General features: G+C 34.1%; 1 protein-coding gene across 4 annotated transcripts in view; it reads left to right on the forward strand.

Moving 5' to 3' along the window:
* The window catches only part of LOC128211461 (uncharacterized), a 73,294-nt gene that overhangs the window by 8,129 nt on the left and 38,198 nt on the right, over positions 1–26,967 (forward strand). For 2 of the 4 annotated variants that reach the window (XM_052916278.1, XM_052916279.1), the window contains exons 10-37: positions 3,302–3,468; positions 3,569–3,709; positions 3,954–4,107; positions 4,747–4,898; positions 6,115–6,280; positions 7,552–7,712; positions 8,919–9,071; positions 9,561–9,717; positions 11,617–11,783; positions 11,925–12,092; positions 12,477–12,633; positions 13,045–13,208; positions 13,434–13,601; positions 16,185–16,352; positions 16,656–16,826; positions 17,191–17,358; positions 17,678–17,842; positions 17,943–18,113; positions 18,284–18,460; positions 18,639–18,761; positions 19,148–19,269; positions 19,726–20,067; positions 20,546–20,765; positions 22,023–22,312; positions 23,964–24,174; positions 24,587–24,829; positions 25,109–25,234; positions 26,657–26,851. In XM_052916278.1, coding sequence (XP_052772238.1) covers positions 3,302–3,468; positions 3,569–3,709; positions 3,954–4,107; positions 4,747–4,898; positions 6,115–6,280; positions 7,552–7,712; positions 8,919–9,071; positions 9,561–9,717; positions 11,617–11,783; positions 11,925–12,092; positions 12,477–12,633; positions 13,045–13,208; positions 13,434–13,601; positions 16,185–16,352; positions 16,656–16,826; positions 17,191–17,358; positions 17,678–17,842; positions 17,943–18,113; positions 18,284–18,460; positions 18,639–18,761; positions 19,148–19,269; positions 19,726–20,067; positions 20,546–20,765; positions 22,023–22,312; positions 23,964–24,174; positions 24,587–24,829; positions 25,109–25,234; positions 26,657–26,851 — 4,967 coding nt within the window. Of the gene's footprint in view, positions 1–1,113; positions 1,183–3,301; positions 3,469–3,568; positions 3,710–3,953; positions 4,108–4,746; positions 4,899–6,114; positions 6,281–7,551; positions 7,713–8,918; positions 9,072–9,560; positions 9,718–11,616; positions 11,784–11,924; positions 12,093–12,476; positions 12,634–13,044; positions 13,209–13,433; positions 13,602–16,184; positions 16,353–16,655; positions 16,827–17,190; positions 17,359–17,677; positions 17,843–17,942; positions 18,114–18,283; positions 18,461–18,638; positions 18,762–19,147; positions 19,270–19,725; positions 20,068–20,545; positions 20,766–22,022; positions 22,313–23,963; positions 24,175–24,586; positions 24,830–25,108; positions 25,235–26,656; positions 26,852–26,967 lie in introns of those variants that run through there. The other 2 variants (XM_052916280.1, XM_052916281.1) reach the window with 2 other exon arrangements.

The following is a 26,967-nucleotide window of genomic DNA, read 5'->3' on the forward strand; positions in this document are numbered from 1 at the left end:
ACGACAGTTTTTCTGTGTAGTAAGTATCGTTTATTTCGTGCGAGATGTGGCGGAATGATCAACACCTGTAAAACCAGTTTGACTTAATATGAAATATTTTCTCAAACAACTTAATCTTTAACTATTGGGCGCAAGATTCTTCCTCATTTTTACCGATTGAGTCCTTTAAGTAAATCATTGATTCAACTAATAAAATGTTTCCCTCAGCAGCCAATTTTATAAACAGATTTACCCAGGGTAATATATTACCGGCGGTAATTTTCAGGAAAATCGGCGGTAAGCAATTGTATAAAAAAGAATTAAGATTGCCGAGCTATTTACCGCGGTTATATTTACCCTTCTCCAAGAGGTGGGTAAATTGATTTACCGTCTAAGTTACCGGAATCAAGATGGCCGATCAGACATAAACAAACGTTCGATTCACACTTTCTTTTTGTCGATTTTTAAGAAAAATCGAAGCTTCGTGAATAGAAAAACTGTTCAATTACATCCATACCAATAGAAGACAGGAATTCAGAGGTAAGAAATCGTCAATAACGACTTTGTGAACAAATTTATGCTTTAAAAATATTCCAAGGAACAAATTTCATATACAAAAAAGTGACACACGAAATCTGCAGTTTAAAAATGTATTAACCTTGTTTCGCATCAAAATAATTCGAACATCTTTCAAAATTCAATGCAGTGGTTCGAGACAACACTTGATTGCAGGTCTCGACCTAACCGTGTAGAAATATATCCCACTTCGGACATATTTTGAGTATTTTGCACATAAATATTTACAATCAAATTTTACCGCCTGTAAATATAGTTATGACGTCATTTTCTACGATAAATACCACCGTCTATATCTACAGATTTGTTAAAAATAGAGGCACCCAATGGGGTGATTGCTAACCAGATACTGTGTCTTGATGATATAAAATCATACTGTATATTTGATAAAAACAACAGCTGTAGTATGGCAACATACCCAATTTTTTTTTTGTGTTCGTTAAAATTTATATATATATACTGTTAGATATACAGTTATGTGATTAACATGTCACGTTTATGTTCAATTGTACACAACCATTTTATAATTGTGATATTGAATATAAATACTCATTTTAGGTCATCACCTGCAAAAGCCAGCAGAGCCAATGTTACAGGCACCAGATTAAAGACACTAAGAGCAATGTGGTAATAATAAGGTATTTTTTCTTCTGTAAATTATCAGTAAAGAGTAAAAGTAGTATACTGTCATTTAGGTGAAAGCAAAATATTTATAACTGGTTTGTTTATTGTGAAAGCCATCATCTCTTACCGACGCACTTGTTAACTTACCTTTCAAATCTATAGAAACATTGGCCCTTAGGGTGCGCCGTCACTCCCCCCCCCCTCCTGGGTTATTTTGATATCTGCGCCCAATATTCATTAATAAGCCATTTAAGATATGACCCATTGCTGATTTTCACAGACGACATATGATTTTAAGGATTATAAAATAATTTCTCTTTTCTTAAGATTGCTACCAGTGGACGACCAAGGTTATATGACAAATGTGCCGTCAAGAAAACATCCCTAAATGAACTTCCTGGAGCCGCTAGTATATTATATGCTGTTTAACATTGTTGATTCTGGTTATTGGTATCTACATAAGAATTGACTTTGATTTTGAATTGAAGACCATTTTTAGTTTAATGAAAATAGAAAATAAAAGTTACACTCTATGTATATTGACTTTATGCTCCTGTAAAAATTAAATACGGTGACTTTATGAGTAAGTAATCCTAACACTTAAATTTGACATCCACAGCTTAGTTTTAAAATAGTAAAAAACAAATATTAAATAGAGCTTACAATAACTGAAAAAATAATGTTTCATTCTATTTTAAACAGAAACAATGCTGACATAAAAAGCACAGACTAAAATAATTGCATTAAGTTAATTATTCTTGATTGCAATTTTAGTAATTGAGGTTACTGCAAGCCTATGGGGTACAGAAATAATTGTACAAACATTTATATAAAGGTTATTAATAAGATAAAAGAAAAATATTCAAGATCATTTAGCCATTATTACAAAAACATAACTGATCTATTATATAATGTCTCACGTAGTTAAAAATCTAATGAATTTGCAAAATGGTTGGATGCAGCATCTAAAAGATGAAATTCTTCAAGAAATGACATTTCACATAGGAGATATAGAAAAGATCAAGTACACTTATTATATGTTTGTACTGATACTAAAAGAATCAGTGGTGTTTGCTTACACATACTCTCAATGGCAGCAATAAATAGGTTTAAAATATAACGATGGACTACCAGCTTTAATTAACAAATACATGACATACAGAAACAATAATACATACTATATTAAAGATATAACTTATTGATCACATTAATGAGAATCAATTCTATGAAACTCAGTGCATCATTTCTATGACAGGTTGAAACTGACTATAAATTCTTTAAGTGTCAGTGTGAGAAAAACGGACGATATCAATTAATTTTATTCAAAGATAATTTTTTTTGTATTTTGTTGTAGGAAGTATATTTTCTTGTCAGTTTATTTTTTATTTTAAATAAATCAGATGCATTGTTCCATCATTACTTGCATATTATTGCAATAATGTATGCATTATCCTGCGGTATTCGTTGACCCTTGTTTATGAAGTATAGGGTAACACCCCTGAATTCAGAATAAACCTACCCCTTGAAGTGTTGCATGTGTTTTATTGATCAGCCACAGAAGTAGCTTATAAATATGTTGTACTATATTGTTGAATATTTACCATGTTTGACCGATTTAATAAAGTTTGTCATTAAATCTGCCTTTTAAATATAGTTCATAAAGATGAAATATGGAAGTTCATTTTTTTATAAAAAAGATACATCCAATCTGACAGCTGTGGGGGAAAATAACGTCACTGTATTGCATTATGGGACAGTTTGGTAAAATTGACCTTCACCCTAACCTGGTAAATATACCGCCTTGGTAATTACCTTTATACAAACGCATTTACCGGCTTGGTAATTATACTTAGGAATTAACCGGTGGTTTTACTTACCGAGGTAATTATTAACCATTCTTTATACAATTAGCTGCAGCTATCTGTGTACCTGCCGTTAAGCTCAACACATAATTCGGAATCATATATTTATACAAAAGCGTATAATCATATTTTTTTTTCATTTTTAGACGCTGAAACAATTGACCAATTGTGGTCGTTCTTTATAATGTTATTTGAGTAACTGTTACCGTTCGAACGTTATCATCGCTGTTTCTGTATGATATTCCGTTCTGGGACTTCAGCTCTTCTGCATTCATGAGACACGATAATTTTGTACAAGGATCGGGGCCACTTTTGATGAATTATGTTCACTGTTACGGATCAGAGGAGCATATCAATAATTGTTCATATTCTGCTCCCTATATAAACTCTTGTACTTCGAACAATGACATTAGTTTGTTATGCACAGGTATTCAAAGTTTTTAAATAGTTTTCCATTTGTACATTTTTAACGCGTTATGCATAAAGGTTTTTGGTTGAAAAATAAATTGAAAATGCCTTTTTTTCAGAATGTGGAGTCATCGACTTCCGGAATGGAAACATAGTATTATATAATTCATCAACTAATGTTTTGACTGTAGAGTGCCAATCTGGAATAACCATAGAGTACATCTGCCTCAGCAATGGAACGTGGATGTCGAATGAAGAATGTTTGTAGCAGTTAATATTGATGACAACATATTACACATATTATTTTATGTTAGAATTCATTCCAAGCAACAAATTTTTTTTATGTCGGCATTGCTTATAAAATCCAACTCAAATAATGTATTTCCTGAAATATTGCGTTAGAAAACTTATGAAAGGATAATGTTTTATCTTAAAAATGGAAACGCGTTGATTGTGCTCACCCACCCATAATTGATATTTTGATCAATATATGATTATTTTCAGGTCCTCCATTGCTTCAAGACATACGACTTGTTGACGGAGTCGGCATTTACGATGGTCGAGTCGAGGTTCTATACAACGGGACATGGGGAACCATATGCTATAACAACTATCGCTATCAAAACACAGACGTCATTTGTAGAATGCTGGGTGCAATGTATGTAGGTCTTTTATATGCATGTAAAATAAAAGTGAGAGTTTTGGAACCATAATTTTATTTATTATCTATGAAGGAGATAGACAGAAAAAATGTTCAGCAAAAAAGCGCAAACATTACTTCCCATCAATAAATTCATAATTGAAACACGCTGTTCGAATATCAATGTCTGTACTTGCATTACGTGATATGCGATTGGTATATAAACTGTAAATCTGTGGAACTTGACTTGATACAAAAGTCAATTTTCTGTGTAATGTACTACAGGAAGTACGTTGCCTTAACTTTACTTGAGTTTATGCAGACTAAAAGTCGTGTGCTTTCCTTATAAAATAAAGTAAGAAGATTTTTTTGAGTCTGCATTAAAATAGAGTAAAGGCAACGTTCACTTCACTGCCTGTAGTACAATGCACAGAACATAAATTATACAGAGATTTGTTACGATTTTTTGATAAAATATTTCAATAAAAAATCAGACTCTCTTTGTTTTATTATATTATTCTTGTTTTATCAAAATGTTTGCTTTAGTATAATTTCGTAACAAAAATGTTTTGATAACATTTGCGGAAAGAAAATATTTTAACTAATGCCTTCTATACTAAAAGGTATACAATTTACTTTTGTTTAATAAATTTTCAGTCCTTATTCGCATTCGAGACATGCAGGCGGGACTGGTCGTATTCATATTGAAAACTTGAATTGTGTAGGCCAAGAAAATGATCTGTCTGCGTGCGAATATGATGACCGCAATGAATGTTCACACAGCAACGACCTGGGAGTGACGTGTTATCGTATGTTTTTCGTCTTGTGTCATAAATGTTAAAGATTGTAATCATAAACGCTGGATAAAGTTCATTTTACTAGATTAAATGTTTCAAATGTTTCAAGACATTTCTATTTATCATGTTTACACTGCACAATTGTTAAGGCCTTTGTAGACTACAGCACATAGTGGATACATTGGCCATGCACTCCTTACTTCATTATTTTGGGCGAGTTTTGAGAGTATGAACAATGCAAAAAAAATCATATTCACAGTGTTATGGACATAAACTAATTATACAACTAAAATAAAATAGTTTTCCCTTCTCAATAAATTGCGTACAACATATTTAAAACATTTAAATCATATTCCTTGAGCCCTATCTTTTATACACAGCCTGTGACGAGTACAGTTTCAATAAATATATAATCACATCGGTATGTTTATACTAACATTTAAAAGGTTTTCATTGTCACGTTTTATTAAAAAGGAATACTCAACTTTGAATGATACTACATAATTGATAGCTCTGATTTCCCAAAGTATTTCATTCATTTTTAGATATATAAGAACACCTGACATATGATAGTACCTTATGCATACATTGTATTTGATAGTGCTGCCGTCACATGAAACATTAAGAAGTTTCATTTCCTTTCAAGCTAGTTTGTAGTGGTTGATACAGTGGTGAATTTAGTTTGGCTATTTACTTTTATGCATAGCGAACTGTAGAACTGAATGGAACCTAACTGTTACAATATAATTTGTACATATATTTGAACGAATACCAAGAATGATTTAAAACAAATATGAAAATATCCAACAATTAATGTACACATTATATTGTCGATAACTGTATAAGCGGCCAACACTGACAATATAAATTGTCTGTACGGCCACAGAATTGATCGTGTTCGACAGGCTTCTCGGCCTTTACATATACAACTATCCACATCTGTTAGACTTTCGCTATATGCAGTATACACTTAAGAGGTACAAATGAACCTTTTGGATTGAAATAGTGAAATAAGTACGGCATATATTGCTTGACCTCCGATGATATTCTGCATATATAGTATCGCATCAAGAGGTACAAATGAACGGTGCCGTTTGAATTAATTAAATGGTTACAACTTTAATTGCTATTTTGTTCTATGTTCAACAAACAGGGGTTTATAGTATGGTATGCCTTGATTACGGAGGAATGAAAAGTATGCAATATGTCTTGTATATTTATATTAAAGTGACAAACAGACCACTAAACGTTACGGGTATTCGCCTCGCTGATGGAACCAGTAAATATGACGGCCGTGTAGAAATCCAGGAAAACTACGATTACTGGGGAACAGTGTGTGATAATTGGTTTGATTTTCTAGACGGAAATACCCTGTGCCGAATGATGAACATGTCGTAAGTGAACCAAATATTTAACATTCTTATTTCATGCATATCGGTGTAATGATGAAAACTTTTGGCGAATGATAACTTGAACATTTCACACTAGCTCGAGTGAAATGATATCATTTCACTGCAGACAACTCGGAACCACTTTTTCCATTACTTGTAAGATTTGCTTTTCTTGAATTGAAAAAAGAAATATATGTAACAAGTAGAGTATACATATCTGCTGTCGTATGTAGTGCAGCAATATATATAATTGCCGAATTGTATCGAATTGTCAAATTATGCATTATTGTTAATAAAACAGACAATTTTTTTGTGATTGATTCTAACTACTAAATACTAATGAACTAACTATTGTATATTTTAATTATTTCATTCAACATACTTTCACAATAAACCCGCTTGGTATGTATCGGATGAATATGTACTAATAATAGAGTTGTAGATCATTTCTGGCTAAAACCTCTAACCGCGACTATGTATGCACAAGAATGTTGTATTTGACTAATATCCTTCAAATGTTTACCTTCATCAGTTCATCAATTCTGTTTTCTTTTTTAAATCTTAGTGTGCACAGAAAAGTCTGCCCCACTCGTAAAAAATATATTTTCTGTGACCACTCTTGAAAAAACCCCGGGTCTTACACTTAATTCAACTAATATCCTCTTTAAGAATATTATGCACTTTTTTAAAACATAGCATATAACAAGAAATTTCACAAAGTGCTATGTTGCGCAATTCACCATATGTGTCGCATTTCAATATACTTTGTTTTGTTTTGTTGCTGAAATCAGTTAAATGATTTTGAAATTTACTTCAATAAGTCTTATTGTTTTTTTTGTGTTTTCATTAACGATCGTGTTATATTGCACAAACACAATAAGTTTAATTTTTTAGCGTAGGTTGCGTAGAAACGATCCTGTTTAATAGGATATATCACATAAGTTTCGTGAAATATTATGGATATCTATTTCATAAGAATAATAATAAAGACGACCAGACTGAACACTTATGACTAATTGATCGAAAGGATGACAGCAACATTGAAATAATGTTAATGTCTCTCTCTCTCTCTCTCTCTCTCTCTCTCTCTCTCTCTCTCCATCGCCGCCCCTCTCTCTCTCTCTCTCTCTCTCTCTCTCTCTCTCTCTCTCTCTCTCTCTCTGTTTCTCTCCCTCCCTCCCTTTATGATGTCCTTTGTTAATTTGTTTATTATTATAAATCCCTTGTTTAGAACATAATTATTGTGTTTCATTGGATAAACATTTGATTTACAGACTATTGGATTATTATGGCGGATCTAGACATGGACCAGGCACAGGACCTATGACGTTCGGGGACCTTTTTTGCGAGGATGGCAACAGTCACATACAGGATTGCCATCATACGACACCTTACTATTGCAGTTTATCTGAAACAGTGTCCCTATTGTGCTCCGGTCAGTAATAAAGTTTTATCCAGGTTTTCACATGGTTATTAGAATGAAGAACGGCGTTGTTCGGGCGGGCAGGCGGCAGGGCGGCCGGGCGGCGTCAAACTTACCTATGAAAATAAATTACTTTAGTAAGGGTCCACATATCTCGACCAAAATGTAGAAATAGTTTATGGATACCATTCATGGGCTTGCGTTTGGGGTACTAAAAGTCAAGGTCACTGTCACTAAAAATAGAAAAACGGTTGAAATTGAATTACTTTAGTTAGGGTTGACGTACCTTGTTTTTCTTTTTCTTCATAAAAGAAAACGTTAAGCTTTACAAAATCCTAAATAAAAAACAAACCCGTTGTAAGTCTTCTCAATATCATTTATATATGCATTAAATGACACTTTTAATTACAAAACGTGTAATTACACAAGCTCACTTAATTCAAACTGTATGATTTTTTTTCTTCAAAGGCTATATGGCAAATATAAACTCTTATATGTAGAGGTGAACGTGTAGCCATTGTTAAGGTGAGAGGTTAAAGTGTATACATGAAGGCAAAGCAAATATGGAAAGGAAACAGGTTAGCTGTGTAGACAAAGTATACTCGGAGAGGTTTAAGTGTACCCATGTAGGCAACGTAAATATGGAAAGGTGAAAGTGACATGTAAGCAAATATATAAGAAAAGGTAAAAAAGCAATCATATAGGCAAAGTAACCACGGAGAGGTTATAGTGTAGTCATGTAGGCAAAGCAAATATGAAGTGGTAAAAGTGTAGCCATGTAGGCAAAGAAAATATGGAGAGATGAAAGTGTAGTAATGTTGGCAAAGTAAACATGGAGAGGTGAAAGTATAGTCATGTTAGCAAAGTAAATATCACGCTGTAAAAAGTAGCCATTGAGGCAAAATAAAATTTCGAATGATGAAAGAGTTGCCATGTAGGCAAAGAAAATATGGAGAGGTGAAAGTGTAGTAATGCTGGCAAAGTAAATATCGAGAGGTAAAGAAGGTGCATGTAAGCAATGTAAATATGGAAATGTTAATGCAACTGGATGTAAATGAAATAGGTGGTCATTTTTTAGACATTGTTTCAAAAGGTTTGCAGAAGTTTGTTTGTCTAAATGTTGTTTATCAATTTCATGATGCTAAGAATTCGAAAACCTCTGTTATATCTGAATGCCAATTGTGTCCATATACGTAAATATTATTCTTTTACCAACAGAATGCGGTCCACCGCAAGAAGACGGTGAAATAACATACTCAATAAACGGAACCATAGCAACGGTCCATTGCCACTTTGAGTATTTGCCATATGATCCTGTAATTGAATGTTTCGATGGTAATTGGTCGCAAATTGGAGTCTGTGATTTTTACGGTACTACATGTGCAACACACATATTCGAACCCTTATCCATAATGAGATAATCAACACGTTTTATAATTTTTGATATATTTGTTTAAACAAGCTTTGCAGCTGATGTTTTTTTTTTGAATGTTTAAGACACCTGATGGTGCCGTTACCACCGAATTTACTTATACAGTTTATATAACGCAACTTTGATAAATGAAATAAAGGTTTGTTATCTTTTGATGTTTGGCATGTTTTGTTTTGGTCTAGTATTTGAATGCCTTTTATCCCTATGCGTATTTACGGTATCTTTATTAAAATGTAGACTACTTGGAATACCCATGAATGTTTATTTGTTTTAGAAGTATTAATTCGTACAAATACTCTCAAAGGGTAATAAGACATGAGCCTGTGTAGAAGAAGTCGTGTTTGTGTTTGTTTTTGTTTAAAACAATCATTTCTTAATACTAGTTTAATTATGTTTATCTTAAGCCAAATAAAACCTTCTTTTTAAAGGTCCTCCTTTGAACATATCGTCCGTCCGTCTTGTTGATGGTGACAGTGTTTATGAAGGTCGTGTAGAAATTGAGGTGGACGGAACGTATGGCACAATTTGTGACAGCTTATTTGATCTTGATGACGCTGACGTGATATGCAAGTCATACAATCAAAAGTTAGTTTCATTTATTTATTCGGTGGGGTTCTTAAAATATTTCATTGTTTCAAATATTGATGCATCATGTTTGCGAATCCGTAAGTTGCCTGTGTCTTAGATATGTATCCTCACGATTTAAGTGTAATTATCGTTCACAACCCAGCAAGTATTTAAATTCGTTCATATAATCAATCATCTTTTTCAAAACTGTTTACACAATGCTCGCGAAAAAAGCACTGCTTCAACATTTATATTCGAATTGTTTACATTGCATCGCCCGCTGAACCCACGCATTCGCTTTTTTATTCTGCGCACACTGGTACAAGTGGGCTATGAACATCCTTTACACGCGGATATTTATATTTTTGCTACCCAGCAGGAGTTGAATATTACAGCGAAGGCTTGGGTTCGTCGAGTAATACAATGTAAACAAATCAAAACAAGAAATGGAAGTCAATTCAGTGCTATTTTCGCGAGTATGGTGTATTTTTTTTTTTAAATGATGACTCAAAAATCGGATCTTTGTCCCACCATGAATATTAATGATGTCCAGATAAATAAAAACCGGTATGTTGTTTGCACAAGAGTTTTTGTGCCAAATTCAGTGTTCAACTTTTATGCTATCTATGGGTCTTTATCATTTATTTTCGAAATCAAGGCACTGTGCTCAGAATCTAACTAATACCCTGTTTTATCAAAGATCAATGCCAGTTGACAAAAAGCAAACTGCATAGTGCCACTAAACAACAACCATGACACAACTATCATATATCGTTGAAATAGAGAGAGAGAGATAGAGCGATAGAGAAAAAGAGAGTTAGAGAGAGAGAGAGAGAGAGAGAGAGAGAGAGAGAGAGAGAGAGTGAGAAAGAGAAACACACACACACACACACACACACCACTAACACACACTAACACACACACTAACACACACACACATATATAAAAATATATATTCGAAAACAAGAAAAAGTTATATACTGTGAAATCATTAATGTTCGTGGGCATGAAAGTTCATGGTTTGCCGAAAAAAACAATTTCGTGGGTACTTGAATTCGTGGATTTTCATTTTTGAAAAAAAAAACGAAGATGCGATCGTCCTAGATCGTCTGCATAATATCCACGCGCTGGCCCGTGATTTCCGTCTTCTACGTCACTCGGTTTATGACACTCGCTAATGTGGTACGACATGCCAATTAGTGCATATACCCATGTCACTTATCGATTTATTTGGGAATAAAGGTAATAAAAGAAGATGTACTCTGATCATAAATACAGATAGGGGAAGCCATTAAATGCCAATTAAGAATTTTGCAAACTGTGAAAACACCGAAAAGGTGCGTATATTGTCACGTTCGGTGCTTAGTAACCTTCAATGTACTAGTAATCGATTGATTATTTCATTAAATAAAAAAATCGAGTACAGACACTCATCACGCACATCTTGTAAACTTGGAGATTTTCATTAACAGCACAAGTTTAAACACGTGCTTATAATTGTCATTTGCTGCATAAAACACATTTAATTGATTTGGTTCATTATTTGTTAAAGGCAGTTATAATATATTAACAGAATAATGATCGTAAGTTATACAGTGAGACAGGTTTTAACACTGTATACTGCGACCTCTGTAAATAATATACTACAGTATGTACGTAACAAGGCAATTGAAAAAGTGAATAAAGGGTATATATTTCGTGGGATCTTGAATTCGTGGATCACCCAACCCACGGAAACCACGAACATTAATGCCCCACGAACATTAATGATTTCACAGTATATTATTATACCATATATACCACTTATCTTCAACTTGCAAATTTACTTGCAACAATACGTGTACACATTTATACGTACTAATACACGTACTCATTGTGTTTGTCAACCTCTATAACATCGTGATTATTCCGTTTAAGTTACGGCGCAGCTTATTACTTTGCTGGAGCGAGACACGGTGAAGGAACAGGTCCAATTCATATTGACCGACTCTTTTGCGGCGAAACAAATACTTCATTATTCCAGTGTCCATATCATTCCGTTGGGTTTTGCGATCATTCAAGAGATGTTTCGGTCGTGTGCAATGGTAAATATTGTTTTTAAAACGTATTTTCAAATTATTACGACAGGGTTGATTTCTTGTATAAGAATGATATTTAACATATTAGTTAAATGCGTTCAAAAGTATTGCTATATAATACTTTTAATGCTATTTGTTTTCCAACAGAATGCGGTCAACCAGACATTGCCTTTTGGGGAATCGGATATTTCACATACAATGGCTCAGCTTTGTTCGCTGACTGCTCCTATTATAAGACATACGTTGGCGAATTAAAAATGACGTGCGACCATGCAAACGGAGCTTGGGTTACAGAAGGAGAATGCCAAGAATACAGTAAGTAATCATAAGTTGTTTAGAATAAAACTCTGTTTTGACTTTATTAAAATGTTTTTCTTTCACAAACATAATGATAACATAGGGGTTAAATTTTGATTTTTGACATGAATATACGAATAACATTGTTGGTTCGGAGACTAAGGATATAATAAGTTGATAAAGATGATAAAACCTTCAAAGCATACCGATTTATTTCTGACATCTCAGTATCGAGCCTTTTTTCAAAAAAGGCTGAATATAATTTATTAAATTGTTTCATATGTTAATAACAAAAGGTCTTTGCAGGAGCAACACATTTTAAGGTTATTTGAAGATTTTATTTTAGTTTGAAATCTTCAACTGACATGTAAGATGTGATGTACTAACCTATTATATATACAGGCAGACCGCTCAATATACAAGACGTTCGCCTTTCTGGTGGCCAAAGTGACATGGAAGGAAGAGTTGAGATCAAGTCCATGGACACATGGGGAACTATTTGCAAAAATGGATTTGGCATTAAAGAGGCTGACGTTATTTGTAACATGTTTGGCTTCCCGTGAGTGTAAATGATATGTTAAACATAATATTAAATACGATCATCATGATGTCAAACATTTCAATAAGCCTATGTGCTAATTCGTATTAATTACCTTGGCACATCCTCAGTAAAGATTGTCTGCTTAAGTGCATGCTGTGACAAGCCAGAATACCACCTCAATGTATCAAACACAGGAGTTCATATCAATGGTATTGATCGTGTTAACAGTGTTTTATTTGTATCAGCTGATCGTAGTTCTAACCTGACTATCTGTGTTTTTGTCCTTCAGGATTTATGTCCAGGCATATCTACTCTTAGTCAAGGCTTATAAAAGTGTATAATCAACTATGTAAAGTTGCCGACGTTGATTTGTTAATCAATTAAATAGAATAATGTACTTTTTCCATGGTTAATTCAAATACATTCTAGTCCAGCACAGGCCGTGTATTTAAATGGTGAGTATAGCGCCGGGACTGGGCCGATATTTGTCGACGATCTTTCATGTGGTTTATCTGACACGCATATTAACAACTGTTCGTACGTTACATACGATAATTGTTCACACCTTCAAGATGTGGCCGTAAAATGCACAGGTATACATTCAAATAAGTTAAAAGTTGACTTTAATTAAGATAAACATCTTTAAAAATGTTTGCGATAATTATTTCGTCAGCATGCGATCTTGGAGAACACAATTGTGTACATTATTTCATTAATTAAAATTATCAACAAAGAAAGCTTTTCTCAACATGCATTTGAATTTATATCAGGTTTGATTTCTTTTTAAAACCATTGGTAAGAATAAAAATATATTTCAGTATGTGATGACTTTACGCCAAATAATGGTTCGATCAACGGGACACAGTTTGTATACGGCACAGTTTTAGAAGTATCTTGCAACTACGGACACTTCTTAGTAGGCGATCAATACATACATTGTCAGAGGAACGCTACATGGAGTAGTCGACCAGAATGTCCTTTAATTGGTATAGTTTACTATTTAACATATTTAGCGGAGAACGCATGAACGTCAAGAGATTATTAAAATGAAACCCTTATTTGGTGTTCACTCTTACCCTTTGTTTTATGTACATACCTTGTAAGTCATTTGAAAATAAACTGTCCCCAGAGCTCCCAAAAGGAACAAGTGTAAATCCGGTAACCGCTTAGAATACCAGAATGCTACTCGCAGATGTCCCTACTTATTGATGAACCCACACTAACCGAGGCAGACAAGTAAACACCCGATTTTATTAACACCATGCTCTGCAACATATTACACGATGCCTCGACAAAACTCCCTACTTGTAAAATCAATAAGAGGACAAAACCATATTGGTCAAACGCAGCAAAAGCGCACACACTGATTCTCGTCTTTTACGACGTCGTTAAGTTTAACGTTGTAAGGCCACGCGGGGAACAGTTGCCATTATATACACAAGCAAGCGAAAACAACGTTTAAAAAAATACAGCGTGAAGCTATTGAAGATCAAGAAAATTCATACTTAGACGAGTTTAACAAAACGGCAGAGTTGGACTACAAACTGTTCTGGAAACTCCTTCTGTGAAAATATCCCCAAAAGTCAAACGTCTCCACAGAAGTATCTATAATGAAACATCATACACTTACGAAAAGGTTACAGAAGGTTTTATGCACCACTTCTCCAACGTCTTTAGCCGTTCAAATAGGCAAGACACCCTCGATTACCGTGACGAGGCCAAACCAAAAGCTTTTTGACCGCAAATAGCGAAAATCGAGACCTCTCCCATTTTATCACACTGCTCTTCACACCGGAAGAAATACAAAAGATCATTCTGGCACTCGCCAAACACAAAAGCCCTGATCACGATGGTATACTGAATGAGCATGTATTACTAGGTGGGCCAGCATCAATTAGAGCCCTCACATTCTTATTCATTGCTGTAATTAAGCACGAATCAACTCCAAACGCATGGAAAACAAGCATATTGGTCCCAATATACAAAGGCAAAGGTAAAGATAAGCGAGACCCATCAAGCTATAGACCAAAATCTCTTATACCTTGTTTTTGTAAATTCTTCGAAAAGCTCTTGGCCAACAGAATATACAATCTGCAGGATTCAAATTTAAAACTGCACGGACGCATAACAATGCGCATTCAAAAAGCGAAAAATGCCCTTTTCTCTATTTCCATCCTTATGGAGTAGGTCCTCTCGTTTCATGCAGCTTATACCAAAAGATAATAGTCCCGATAACATTTTACGGCTCTGAATTATGGAATAACATGACCGTAAATAACACAAAAACAAAAACAGTCGATCGATTTCAACACTTTGTGGCAAAGAAAGTGCAAGGTTTTCCATCGCAAGCCAAATCTGATATGTCGGAATCCATGCTCGAACTTAACCGCCTCTGTAGCCAAATCGATAAATGCAAACTGATTTTTTGGTGTAAAATTTAAAGTTTGTCTCAACATTATATAACGAAAGAGATTTTCATCAGAAAATATTTGTATGTATTTGGAAGATTATAACTCTGTTAAACTTGGTTTTATCCCGGACATATGCAGAATACTCACTTAGTACAATTTGCAATTTATACTTAATGTGTACCTTACCGCATCATTTTGATTACCACCCAAATCGGCATGGAAAATGATTGTAAATAACTCAGTCAAATTATAAGAACTCAACTGCTGGGAAAAATGACTATGATTTTATATTGTTTCGAATCCTTCTTCCTGTATTCTCGCCTTATATAATAAACTCTGTTTCAAGAAAGAATGTATACAGAAAGACTCTTAGATTTATAGCAAAATGATGGTGTAGATCAGCTGTGCTTGCGACCAGAACCGACACTTGTTCTTTGTGAATGTAAAACTACAAATAGCAAACTTTACAAATCAACTAAAAGAAACTTTCAACCACGAAATTATGATACTGTTTCTTCTCTGGACAGTTTTACTTGGTGTTAAAAGGTTTGAGGGGTTCCAGTCGTCAATGTTTTGAAATTTTTGTTTAAAATTTATTACACGCTGTTTACTTTTACTAAGTATTTCTAAGTAAAATCCAAGCCTTACAATGTGCTGTTTCGTCAAGGTTGAAACGACCATGCAAAATAGTGACATATTTCATATAAAACTGAATGGCAATTTATGGATTATACTTATCAATTAACCCATGTCCACGTTATCTTTCTAAAATAAACAATATTATGTATACCATATCTCACTGCTGTAAACCTCTTGTCTCTTGTATTTCGTTTCGTCAAGATTTCCGCATCCAAGCGGCGGATCACATACGACCTTACTATGATGCAAGTCAAATAGACTAATATACTTTGCATGAAGAATATAAGCTTTTTATTTATACTTAGATATGAAGCTATATCCTACAATATTTGTATAAATATGTTGACACCAATAAACTATAATTTTGAACTGTATTAGTATTGTATATATATAATACTTTTTATGTTCTATGTCTATCAATGTTTGTATATATTATGAATATCTCCAGCCATGGGGGAAATAAATATGTTAAGTTAAGTCGAGTTGAATGTTTGGTTGCAATTGTTCTTTGTTTTGCAGATTGCGGCGACCCTACACCAGAAAACGGGAGGAGCAATGTTTCACAGACCACATTGAATGAAGTTGTAGAAATTGCATGTGTCGAGGGGTATAACATCACGGGGAGTTCTATTATACAGTGCCAAGAGAATCGGCGATGGTCAGATGACACAATATGTGTAATTGTTGGTAAGTAAGGCAATCTTGTGTTAGATGTATTCATAAATCCTTCCATATGCATACACGTACATTTGGTTTAGCGCTTAAATATAATTCAGATACTTGTACATTCTTGTCTAACACTTTCTTAAAAACGGTTTATTAGCAATATTCGTTAGTTGCTATGAAGAATTGATTTAACAGCGTTTGATCTTTGTGCCGTTAATTTATTCATTTTGCAACATTACAAGTTGTTAGCTGTAATGTTTGGTATGAAACAATAAAATATTTCAAGTTTGTTCAAATTATATTTTGATTATATATTTTATTTAGATTGTGGGCCGTTAGAGGCTGAACACACATATGTCGATATTGAGAATATTACAACATTTGGCGAGGCAGCTCTTGTTAGCTGTAATACTGGGTATCTACCTGAGGGAACAACTCCAGTCGAATGTCTTGCTAACGGAACTTGGAGTGAAATTCCTTCCTGTAGAGTAAAAGGTTTGTATTCTGTTTTAACAAGTTGTTTGAAAATATACTTTTCGTGAGTGCTAAAGAGATACACCATTTAACATTGACAAACGAAACAATATCGATCTATTTTATATGAGTCATTCAAATTTTGTAATATGAAGTAGCACTACGTTCTTATGCGTGTTCGTGGCCTACTCCCTGTCATGCAACACTTGTTGTTAATACGCTTTCTATATAATACCTGATTAATCATAGTTTATAGTCGTTCGGGCCCCTGCCTTGTACTTCTAAACATGAGTTATGTTTGAAATCTCGACCACTGGGCTTCTTGAAGTATATATCATTGTTCTATTATATTACTGATTTGATAACAATTATAATATTGTATCAGACTGTGGAGATCCAACCCCAAGCAGAGGCCAGAGGAACAACACCGTAACCACGTACGGAACTGTTGTGTTAATATCATGTGATGAGGGCTTAGAGGTTACCGGTAACTCTGTCATAAAATGTCGGGCGGACGGAACCTGGAGCGATAATCCTGTCTGTGACTCTTCAGGTGAAAATTAAAACCTATTCAATTAGAAAACTATCTCGCTTGAGGAGTTTAAATATTGAAGATGCGCCAGTAGAAATTCTTTACTTTTTTGCCAATATATTTTTTCAAACTGTTCATCCTGTGCTTACTTATATTGATTCATTAAAACTACGAAAACAAGGGACGGTAGTCAAAAAACTAATAGCATATTCCGTATCATATAACTTTCAATATGTTTCATACGTGCGTTTACAACTTATTATCAACACTGTATACAACAGCAAGTATTTTTATATAGATTAAGTTAAAGACATGTGATTGTTGGTTACATGTATTTCAGATTGTGGGCCACCGTCTGTTGCTAACGGACATGTAACAACATCTGGTAACACAACCTTTGGAAACAATGCAACAATTGTTTGTAATGAGGGTTACTCGCTTGATGGCTCTGGTGAAATACTATGCACAGCTTATGGATGGGAGAATGTGTCGTGTGTGCTTCAAGGTAAAAGCGCACTTCTGAAAACAAAATCAAATTATGAAATTCTAAAAAAGTAAGGCATCATGATTTATCATCAAAATTCCTGAATTCCTTTTTTTTTAAGATTGTGGAAATTTAACCATTGACAACGGTAAAGTTCTCTTCGATACTGGAACAAAATTTGGAGACAGCGCAGAGGTTCATTGTTTTCTCGGATACGATCTTAATGGAGACTCTAAGATAACATGCTTAGATGGAAGCTTATGGAGTGACAACCCGATCTGCGACATTAAAAGTACACTGTTGTAATAAATATGAATTTAATTTGCATAAAATGTGTCTCACTCACTACTTGTATATTGGTTTAACTTGTCTTTAAACAATTCAATTATAAATATATAAAAGACCGAAAAAAAGGATCATTGTACTTTGCTTGAAATTTCAACATTTTTCTTTCCTGTTTAGAATGTCCTGTAATTGAACTATCAACGAATGGTTTCATTGACGAACCATATTCAACAACGTTTGGATCTACCGTGACGTTTAAGTGCAATGTTGGGTTTCTTCTGGTTGGAGAAATGGCCATAAATTGCGAAAGTTCCGGAGAATGGAGCGCCAATTTTCCATCCTGTGTGCAAAAATGTGAGTTCGTATATAACTAACCTTTGTTAATCTGTTTAGTAAATGAGATTATTAGAATACTACAACAATAGTATCAATAATTCAATTTGCAATATTTCGATGTTATTTGTTTTAATTGAGTCGATGCTGCCTACGTTGGATCAATGTATAACTGTATACCGATACACACTCTTTAAAGCATCCATCGGCGGAGCTTGTGACAACAAAAACTATTGTTTGGCGCATAATGCAGAATGCAATGAAGGCGTTTGCTCCTGCAAGACTGGAATTTATGATGACAGGACAAAATACTGCGACAGTAGTATGTTTTATATTGTTGACGCATTTGTTGAATCCTGTCTATACTGTTGTTGTTATGATATTATGAAATCAATTTTTATGATTTTGAACTGCCTCTGCGATCTAGTGGTTAGGTTGTCCGCCTTATAGCACTCTAACCCCTAGATCGAAGGATCGAGTTATACCTGAGGTTATTTTGATATGGCCGTTATCTGACTCAGGTTACGATTTCATTCCTTCCAGACACAAGGCATAAAGAGTAGGATACCATGAGTTAGAATGTTCAAAGTGTCTTATAAGTTCAATGCACCCTCTGTTGAGAGTATAACATTGGAATAAACAAACATTTAGTTTATAAATGCGTAATTTTAAAAGATTCGTGTCACCAAATGGAGCTTTCAATTTCAGTGCCACTATTTCCGTTTCTCAACGACTCTTCAAAAAACGTTGCCGTCACACAACAATGTAGTAACCCTATTAGATTTCTACCAGGAATACCTGTGTTCGAGCGGATGAGATACGAAATATATGTAAGAGTCTTCTTATCCGTGTGATCCGTAAGAATAAATCTAATATTTGCTGAATTTAAATTTAAATTTTGGAAACTGTCGATAGAAATTTGTGTTTATAGAAAAAGATGATTCTTACATTTTGGTCACATGATGAAAAGTTCATTTTGAACATTTAATTACGGTAAAGTAAAGGCTATGATACTAGAGCAAGCAAATTGTGAAAAATATTATCAATGAGAAAAAAAATATATGCAAAAATAATTATGTGTTCTATTAACATATATATATATATATATATATATAACATCATATATAATATCCAACATGTCTTTCTGAACATTTCGCGTTTTTTAAATTTTATTGCAATACAAACCAGAACAATACATGCATATATCGTATCGTTGTATAACTGTCATTGCAAAGGATAATTATCTCTGCTTGAATCTAAATGTAAACATTTTCCTTTTTTTATAGGTTTGCTCTAACGGGTACATTAGTTTTGATAAACCACACTCAAACCCTACACCTCCAAACACCAGTGGCCCTAATGATAGTGATGATAATGGCTTTAGTGGTGTTCCAATCATCGCGCCTTTCTATGCTGGAATAAACAAACAAACATCCCAATCAATTTCGTATCGAACAATTGATATCTTAAATGACTTTCCATTCAGTGAGGAACAGAAAAGTGATCTTGAAATGGTCAAATCAATAGTCATGAAATCCGAAAATTTGACTTCATTTGAACCGAAGTTTCTGCTTATTGCCGACTGGAACAAGGTTTCACCGCTTCCAATCATATTCCAGTCTTCGTCAGTAAGTTCATATTAATTTCATTGTAATAACATTACATCTGCTTGTGTAAGTCAATACTGATAATACAGATACATTCACGATAACGCTTAGCGGTTCTGAGGAAAAATTGTGATAATTGCAATGTAAAACGCCAAACCTAATGAACCAACTACCGTTATGAGTTCAGTTTATCATAGTTATTTCATTTTACATCAAGTGATTCCATTTCTAGATGTGTGCTTCATAGATTTATAAAAAAAACATGAAGGCAAATTTGAAATAATTTTGGTACTTCGATTCGTAAATACAGTTAGTTATTCTATTTAAATTCAAAATGGAACTACATATACATTACAGGTTCCCCTACCAACCGAGTTATGTAGACTGTGATGTTCCAAATAAATATAACTCTAAAACCAAGATGAAATATGTAAAAGTAAACTGAACACGGCTGTTTTATCGTCTGACGCATTACATATATGATAGTGGACTATTTCAGGTAGCATCTTTCCAGCTCGCTATCGTTTCGGATGGACTTAAGACATTATCCATGTTCATTTATCCAAAAGATTTAATGAATTGGACAGTACAATTAAATAGCGTGCAAAATGTCAATGTTTGGGTGGGAACCCATAATGCTGACACCAAAATCACCAGAACCAATCCCTTTTCGTTCAAGCCAATTGCTCTCCAGATGGATAAACTTTCAAGCACTAACAGTATGTAAATATAATGCAATGTTGATGAAGAAGAGAGTGTCATTAAAATAATATACTGAAATCGGCTTTGAATGTTGAGGCACCGTAAAGTTAACTGTATACATGAGTGATTTGGCATGTGACTTCATTTTCTTCAAATATTTTACATTTTAAAATCATTTGGAAGAAAAGATTAGCAAATACAAGTCGCTTTAATTTTTAATAATGTTTTTCTTTATTTGTTCCCAGTTTTAGTACAACGATGCTTTTTATTAATATTAATTATGAATTGTTTCCCTCCGTCTGCATATAGAATTGGGATCTCTTATCATAGAAGTACTTGGGGTTTGCCTTTACGTTTATTATTATTTGTTTTATTGATAAGTTTCCTCAAGTTAATGCATACTTTGATAAGATTTACCTTTTGCGTTTTATCTTTATGAAGGATTGTTGGGATAAGAGTGAGGTTTGTGCAAATAAACTGGTTTAAGCCCCGAGTAAATTAACATTTTACTGACCGTTCCAAGGCGGTACCTAACAATCCTTGATAAACATACCAAGCGTTTTTTTATATTTGAATAAAAAAAAGAATTATTAATTTTAACGAGATAATGGCAAACACTTTAGAGGCAAATGTTAACTGAAATACCTGGAAATATGCTGACGTTCAAACGTTTACATTATTGATTTATTCGGGATTGTTGGGATAAGAGTGAGGTAGTGCACACAAACTGGTTTAGACCCCCTGTAAATTTAAATTTTACTGACCGTTCCAAGGCGGTACCAACAATTCTTGATAAACATACCAATTATGTTTTATATATATAGTATGTATGCACTGTGTGCTGTTTGTAGAGTTTTGTGCTGTTCTATGTTTTTTGTGATTTTGTGTTATATGTCTTTGGCGTTTGCCCAGTGCCACTAAACCGTGTTTTGTAACGATGACATCTTATATGCATAACATGGGGATGATACAGTTGGATAGCATTGCCTTTTCAGGGATGATATAAAATAAATGATAAACGCTTGTTTCATTAATGGCAGAATCGCTCAGATCTTTTCTAATTATATTGTGACATGCTTAGTATTTTTGGACAATTGTTTTTCAATTAGATATGCCGAAATTATATTGAGCATTTCGATATTTGTTACTTGTTTTAGAAAAATCGATAACATGATGTAATATCAAAGTATATGCATTACATACTTTGAGTAATACTTTGTCTACATAAGTCAAGTGTTTTTTAAAATGTATTTATGTAAATGTATTTTTATCAGATGTCAGTGGGCTTTTATTGACTAAGATTGGAGAATGGAAATCCCATGACGTTATGGATTGCATACATTGGTACAAACAACATAATACAAATAAAAACACGTATCACGAAATCATGTTTGTTTACCTACCGGAATGTCCATGTGACCTTAACCTTGCAAGGTTCGACCCTTGGTACTGGAGAATAGGTCGGAAAATTCGACGATTCTGGTGGCAAAGTGTTGATGACTTTGAGGGAGATGTTGTTTGTGTGGACATGTGGCATAGGAGTATATTTGATCCATATGGAAAGGTAATGCTAATTTTATACTGTACGCGATCAATTTGCATGTACGTTCGTATATGCGAAAAAAAGGTTTCACATTAAATTCAGCTGTGAAGAAGAACAAAACATTATAATTTATACAAATATAAGTAACGTTTTGCAGCTGGCTTTAACTTTTTAAAGTTTTAGCAAAGTTGAATGAGATGTTTTGCTAAATAATTCGCTTAAAATATACACTCGTCAAATTTGAACAACTTACACTTTTTCCAGTTCATCTCCTTCATTGTTAACTTGTGAAATGTCCTGAGGAATATTTTGTAATGTATTTTTATATAACATATGCATGTGATTTAAGCTACAATAGCTCAAGGTGAGCCATTTTGATTGCTCTATACCCGGCGTCCGAGTTCAGTCGTCAACATTCGTAAAATTTAGAATATTTTAAGGACAATACTCTTTATATTTTGCTTTCAGTCTCGTGTAATAATCCTTTACAATGATTTATCGAAATATGTCCCTTGGTTCAAAAGTACCCCCCCCCCCAAGGTATAACAAGTCTTTTTTATAAATGTTATGTTGTATATACCCTCATTTGATGGCCATTTACCAAGATTGTTCAATTGTGTTTCTTGGGTCAAAGCAGGCTTCTCCCGGGGTCCAAGATTTATCATTATACGTATCGAGTAGAACATTGAAAATCCCCACTGAAATCTCATAATCCAGATCATTGATATTTTGTACGTAGCCAAATGCTGTGGATAATAACTATACTGTCTTCATATACACCGATGACCTCTAACTTGCTAAGCGACAACTTACTTCTATAGCTGTCAATGCCATTATTAGCAACCAAGGACATTCTTCGCAACCTAGTACTTTGTTAGCAGCAACATTCATCTACAAAATACAAATGAGTTCCTCAGTAACCGATTAATTATTTGACGTATGACTTCGTTGTACGAATGACATTCCTAGCAGCAACCTATTTCCATAGCAATGTTAGTCTTAACCTAGCAACAAATGACTACCTTAGCATCCAATGACTTTCTGAGCAACCACTTTCTGTTGACACACTACTCATATCGATAGCAACCATTGTCTTCCTTAGCAACCTCTGACTTAGAGACCACATACTTCCGTAGCAACTAAGGATTCTCTTTGAAAAAAAAACATTTCTTTATCAAGTATCTTCATCCAAAAGCACCAATGACTTTTTGAGAAAGTAATGACGTCATTAGCAACCAAAAACTACCTAATAACTTCCTTCATCCATAAAAACAAATGCTGTCCTTTTAAGCAAAAGCTACTTTAACATGCAGTTTAATCCAAAACAAATTCTTACTACCTGAGCAACCAATGTTTTCCTTTACAACATATTACTATCTAAGCAACAACTTTTTCTTTAGCTTCAAACGACAACCTTAGCAAAGACTTCTTCAAGGACCAACCAAATTAATCGACAACTAGTTACCTTTTTGAAAAACAGTTACATTGAATGGATGCTTATTTCATCATGTGAGAAATATAGGGTTATGTTGATAAAAGTGTACATAACTTTGCTTATTCGATGTATTTTTAACAAATGTTCAAACAAGTTCATACTAGCAAAACATTTCAAAAGGGGCACGGAAAGAACAATATGATATAATTGATATATTTTAATATTCTGTTTCTTCAGTCTTGTTGCTATTATCGTAAGTCGCGTCGATTTGTGGAGGGGCGTCCAGTTGCTGGCGGTCTATACCACTACCACCCATCTCTCAACGCGAGTCAGCATGACAAATATGATGTTGAAATGAAGGAAAAATGTTGCAGTTCTGACTTCTGCGAATTATATTATCAACTTCATCCTATTGGAACTTGTTACACGCGGTCACCCTACAGTCAAGGTACTTTTAAATAGTAACGTTAAACAGAAAACTATAGAGTGCAATAGCTAAAAATTAAGCGTATTTTGAGAAGAAAGGGTGTACTTAATAAGATACATTAAAATCTCTCATATGTCGTAGTCGTTTGGACCTGGGGAAAAACTACAACGAACGTTCGATTCAACGAAACACAACATATGTCTCACACATGTCCAAAAACATTCGGGAAAATTCGACATACCGTGAATACCGAGATAACAGAGTTCGACAGAGCGAGTTTCGATTGTAGTTCGAAGCGTCCTATTAACGATCCAATTACCAAACTAAGTATGCCTAATACAAATATGATTTTTTTTCTGTTTCTCACAAGTGGGTATCCTGTCCGCATACTATGTTTTACTATTACTTTGATGTTTTTAATTACATACAAAAGGAAACTTCTGGGGAGATCCCCATATTAGCACATTGGATCGAATGAATTATACTTTCAACGGGCTAGGAGAATACACACTTCTTTTGACGGAATCCAACAACACCTGGTTCACTTTGCAAGCACGAACCGAGCGGGCCGTAAAACACGATGGTAACCTGTCTGATGCGACTATATTCAGTGCCTTTGCAGCAAAGGATCATACAAATGCCTCCCTGCACGTAGAATTAAACTCGGCAAAACAAGGTGATATTCAGATTGTACCAAGTTGCTTAAATTGATTTCTTGTCTTATAATCTGTATTCGAAAAAGTTATTGATGTTTGTTCATATATTCTGTACTATAAAAAGTTGTTTATACGTCTAACGTTATTCCAAAACTGAACAAAACGAGATGTAAGTAACCTGACACAAAAGCGCCTTTAAAGTTCCATGAATGGCTGTTTAATTAGGAGCGTTATCCAAAATAAAAAATTGTAAATTAAAGAATATTGCGTTATTTTTATTTCTATGTTTTGTCCTGCAGGATTAATTTTGTACGGTGACGGGTTGGATTTTACAAGACAATTTCTGTCCGGTGAAGAGTATGATTCTACCACGCTATCTATTTCAAACAACAATGGTTCTGCAAGAGTGTTTTTCAAGAACACGGGTATCTTTATACATGTTTTGTTGATTCAGTCGTTTCATTAATACATTAAGATTGTGTATTAAAACGACATATTAACACAGACATGTCAGATAATAGGACGACACTAGCGGGCGTCAACAATAGCGCATCTTCATTACCAACCCCACATTTTTGCCAAAAAAAACGCGTTGACACCTCGGGCAAGATTGCGTCATCGCGGAGATATTTCCGTGGTAGCAAACACGGTGGTGCGCGTCATTAATGCGTTCATCTGCTACTACCGTGTACGACTTCCGTTGACATACACGTTGCACATAGCCGCGATGCGGCTCACCGCGACAAGTAGATATTTTAAAAGGTTTCGTTGGTTCAAATAGATAATTGCAATGAACTTCAACAATGCTTGTAGAATGGTTTTCACTCGAATTCGAGAATTATCATCTTCATTCTCAAAATTGATAATTATGTCTCTAGAATATTGAATGTTTGTTTTGTTTTTCTGTTGCTGGTTTATCACAAATGATGTATCTCCATATGTGTGAGTGTGTATATGTGTTCTATATTTCTGTTTTATATGTGCCTAGTGTGACGATGAGCTGTTTAAGTTTAAGTCATAATTATTGTTTCTGTTCTGTCCTGTTCTCTGAATTAGTATTTTGAATAAATAAATTAATACTAATATATACCTGCGAAAGTGTCTTAGCGCCTTAGGAAGAGTTTGTACCAGTAGCTGTGTTCGTCTTGCATGTGTCTTTTCATGAATATTACAATTATGGTAAAGGGTCACAATAAGACGAAGAAAACAAAATTTTTACGGGATAAATGATTAGGCGTTTCCATTCAGTATCAGGTGTTTAAAAAAAGTATATTATTTGAACCACCGTGTTAAATAGGCTCGAAAATGTTTCATTTTCAACAAACCTTAAAATATCACGTTTTGAGTACGAACATAGATTTGTAGATTACGGGTCGAGTATGTATGACTTAAAAGGACTAGAATTTAACTATGGGGGGGGAACAAAGCAAAAGCCTTTAAAAAAGTTGCTGCTTCCTTAATTTTAGTAAATTTACACTTTCCAACGTCGCGTATCGCGTTGAATCTATGCCGCGGAACGCGATGAAGATTATATATATGAACGCGGTGGGCAATCGCTGCATATATTGAAAATAAGATTCAAAAGATAAAGTCCGCGGCCAGGAAAGGACTCTTCGATGTGTTAAATATGAAAAACATGTGTGGTTGGTAGTGTACAATTAATATTTATAACCGCTCTCAATTCACGCGACATTGCTGAAATATATCTCTTTTGAAACGAATTAGTGTTTATTGCATAGCTTAAAGTCATTTCAATATAAAACTAAACCTATAACTCTATGTTTATGTAATGATGAAGTACCGAGTTGATATCTATTTAATAATTATGGTGCTTTGAATTGTAAAAGGTATTATGCTGGACATAGGCGTTGGTGTCGAGATGTTATCTTTGAGTACAACAGTACCATCAACTTATGCAAACATAACACGTGGCATTCTGGGAAATTTTGACGGCGATCCTTCTAATGACTTGAAGTTTCCAAATGAAACTATTCTCAACTCCTCCTCATCAGAGCGTGAAATTTTCTTCTATGGTCAAACATGTATGTATTGTTGTCTGGAATAATATATGAAATGTTCAACAATTTTTTAAAAAACCTAGTCAATATCACAATACAAAAAAGTACTAATTCGAGAAGTGTTCGAGAAGAGTTTTAGT

Source organism: Mya arenaria, chromosome 12 (genome assembly GCF_026914265.1).
Source record: "Mya arenaria isolate MELC-2E11 chromosome 12, ASM2691426v1".
Taxonomy (NCBI): Eukaryota; Metazoa; Mollusca; class Bivalvia; order Myida; family Myidae; genus Mya; species Mya arenaria.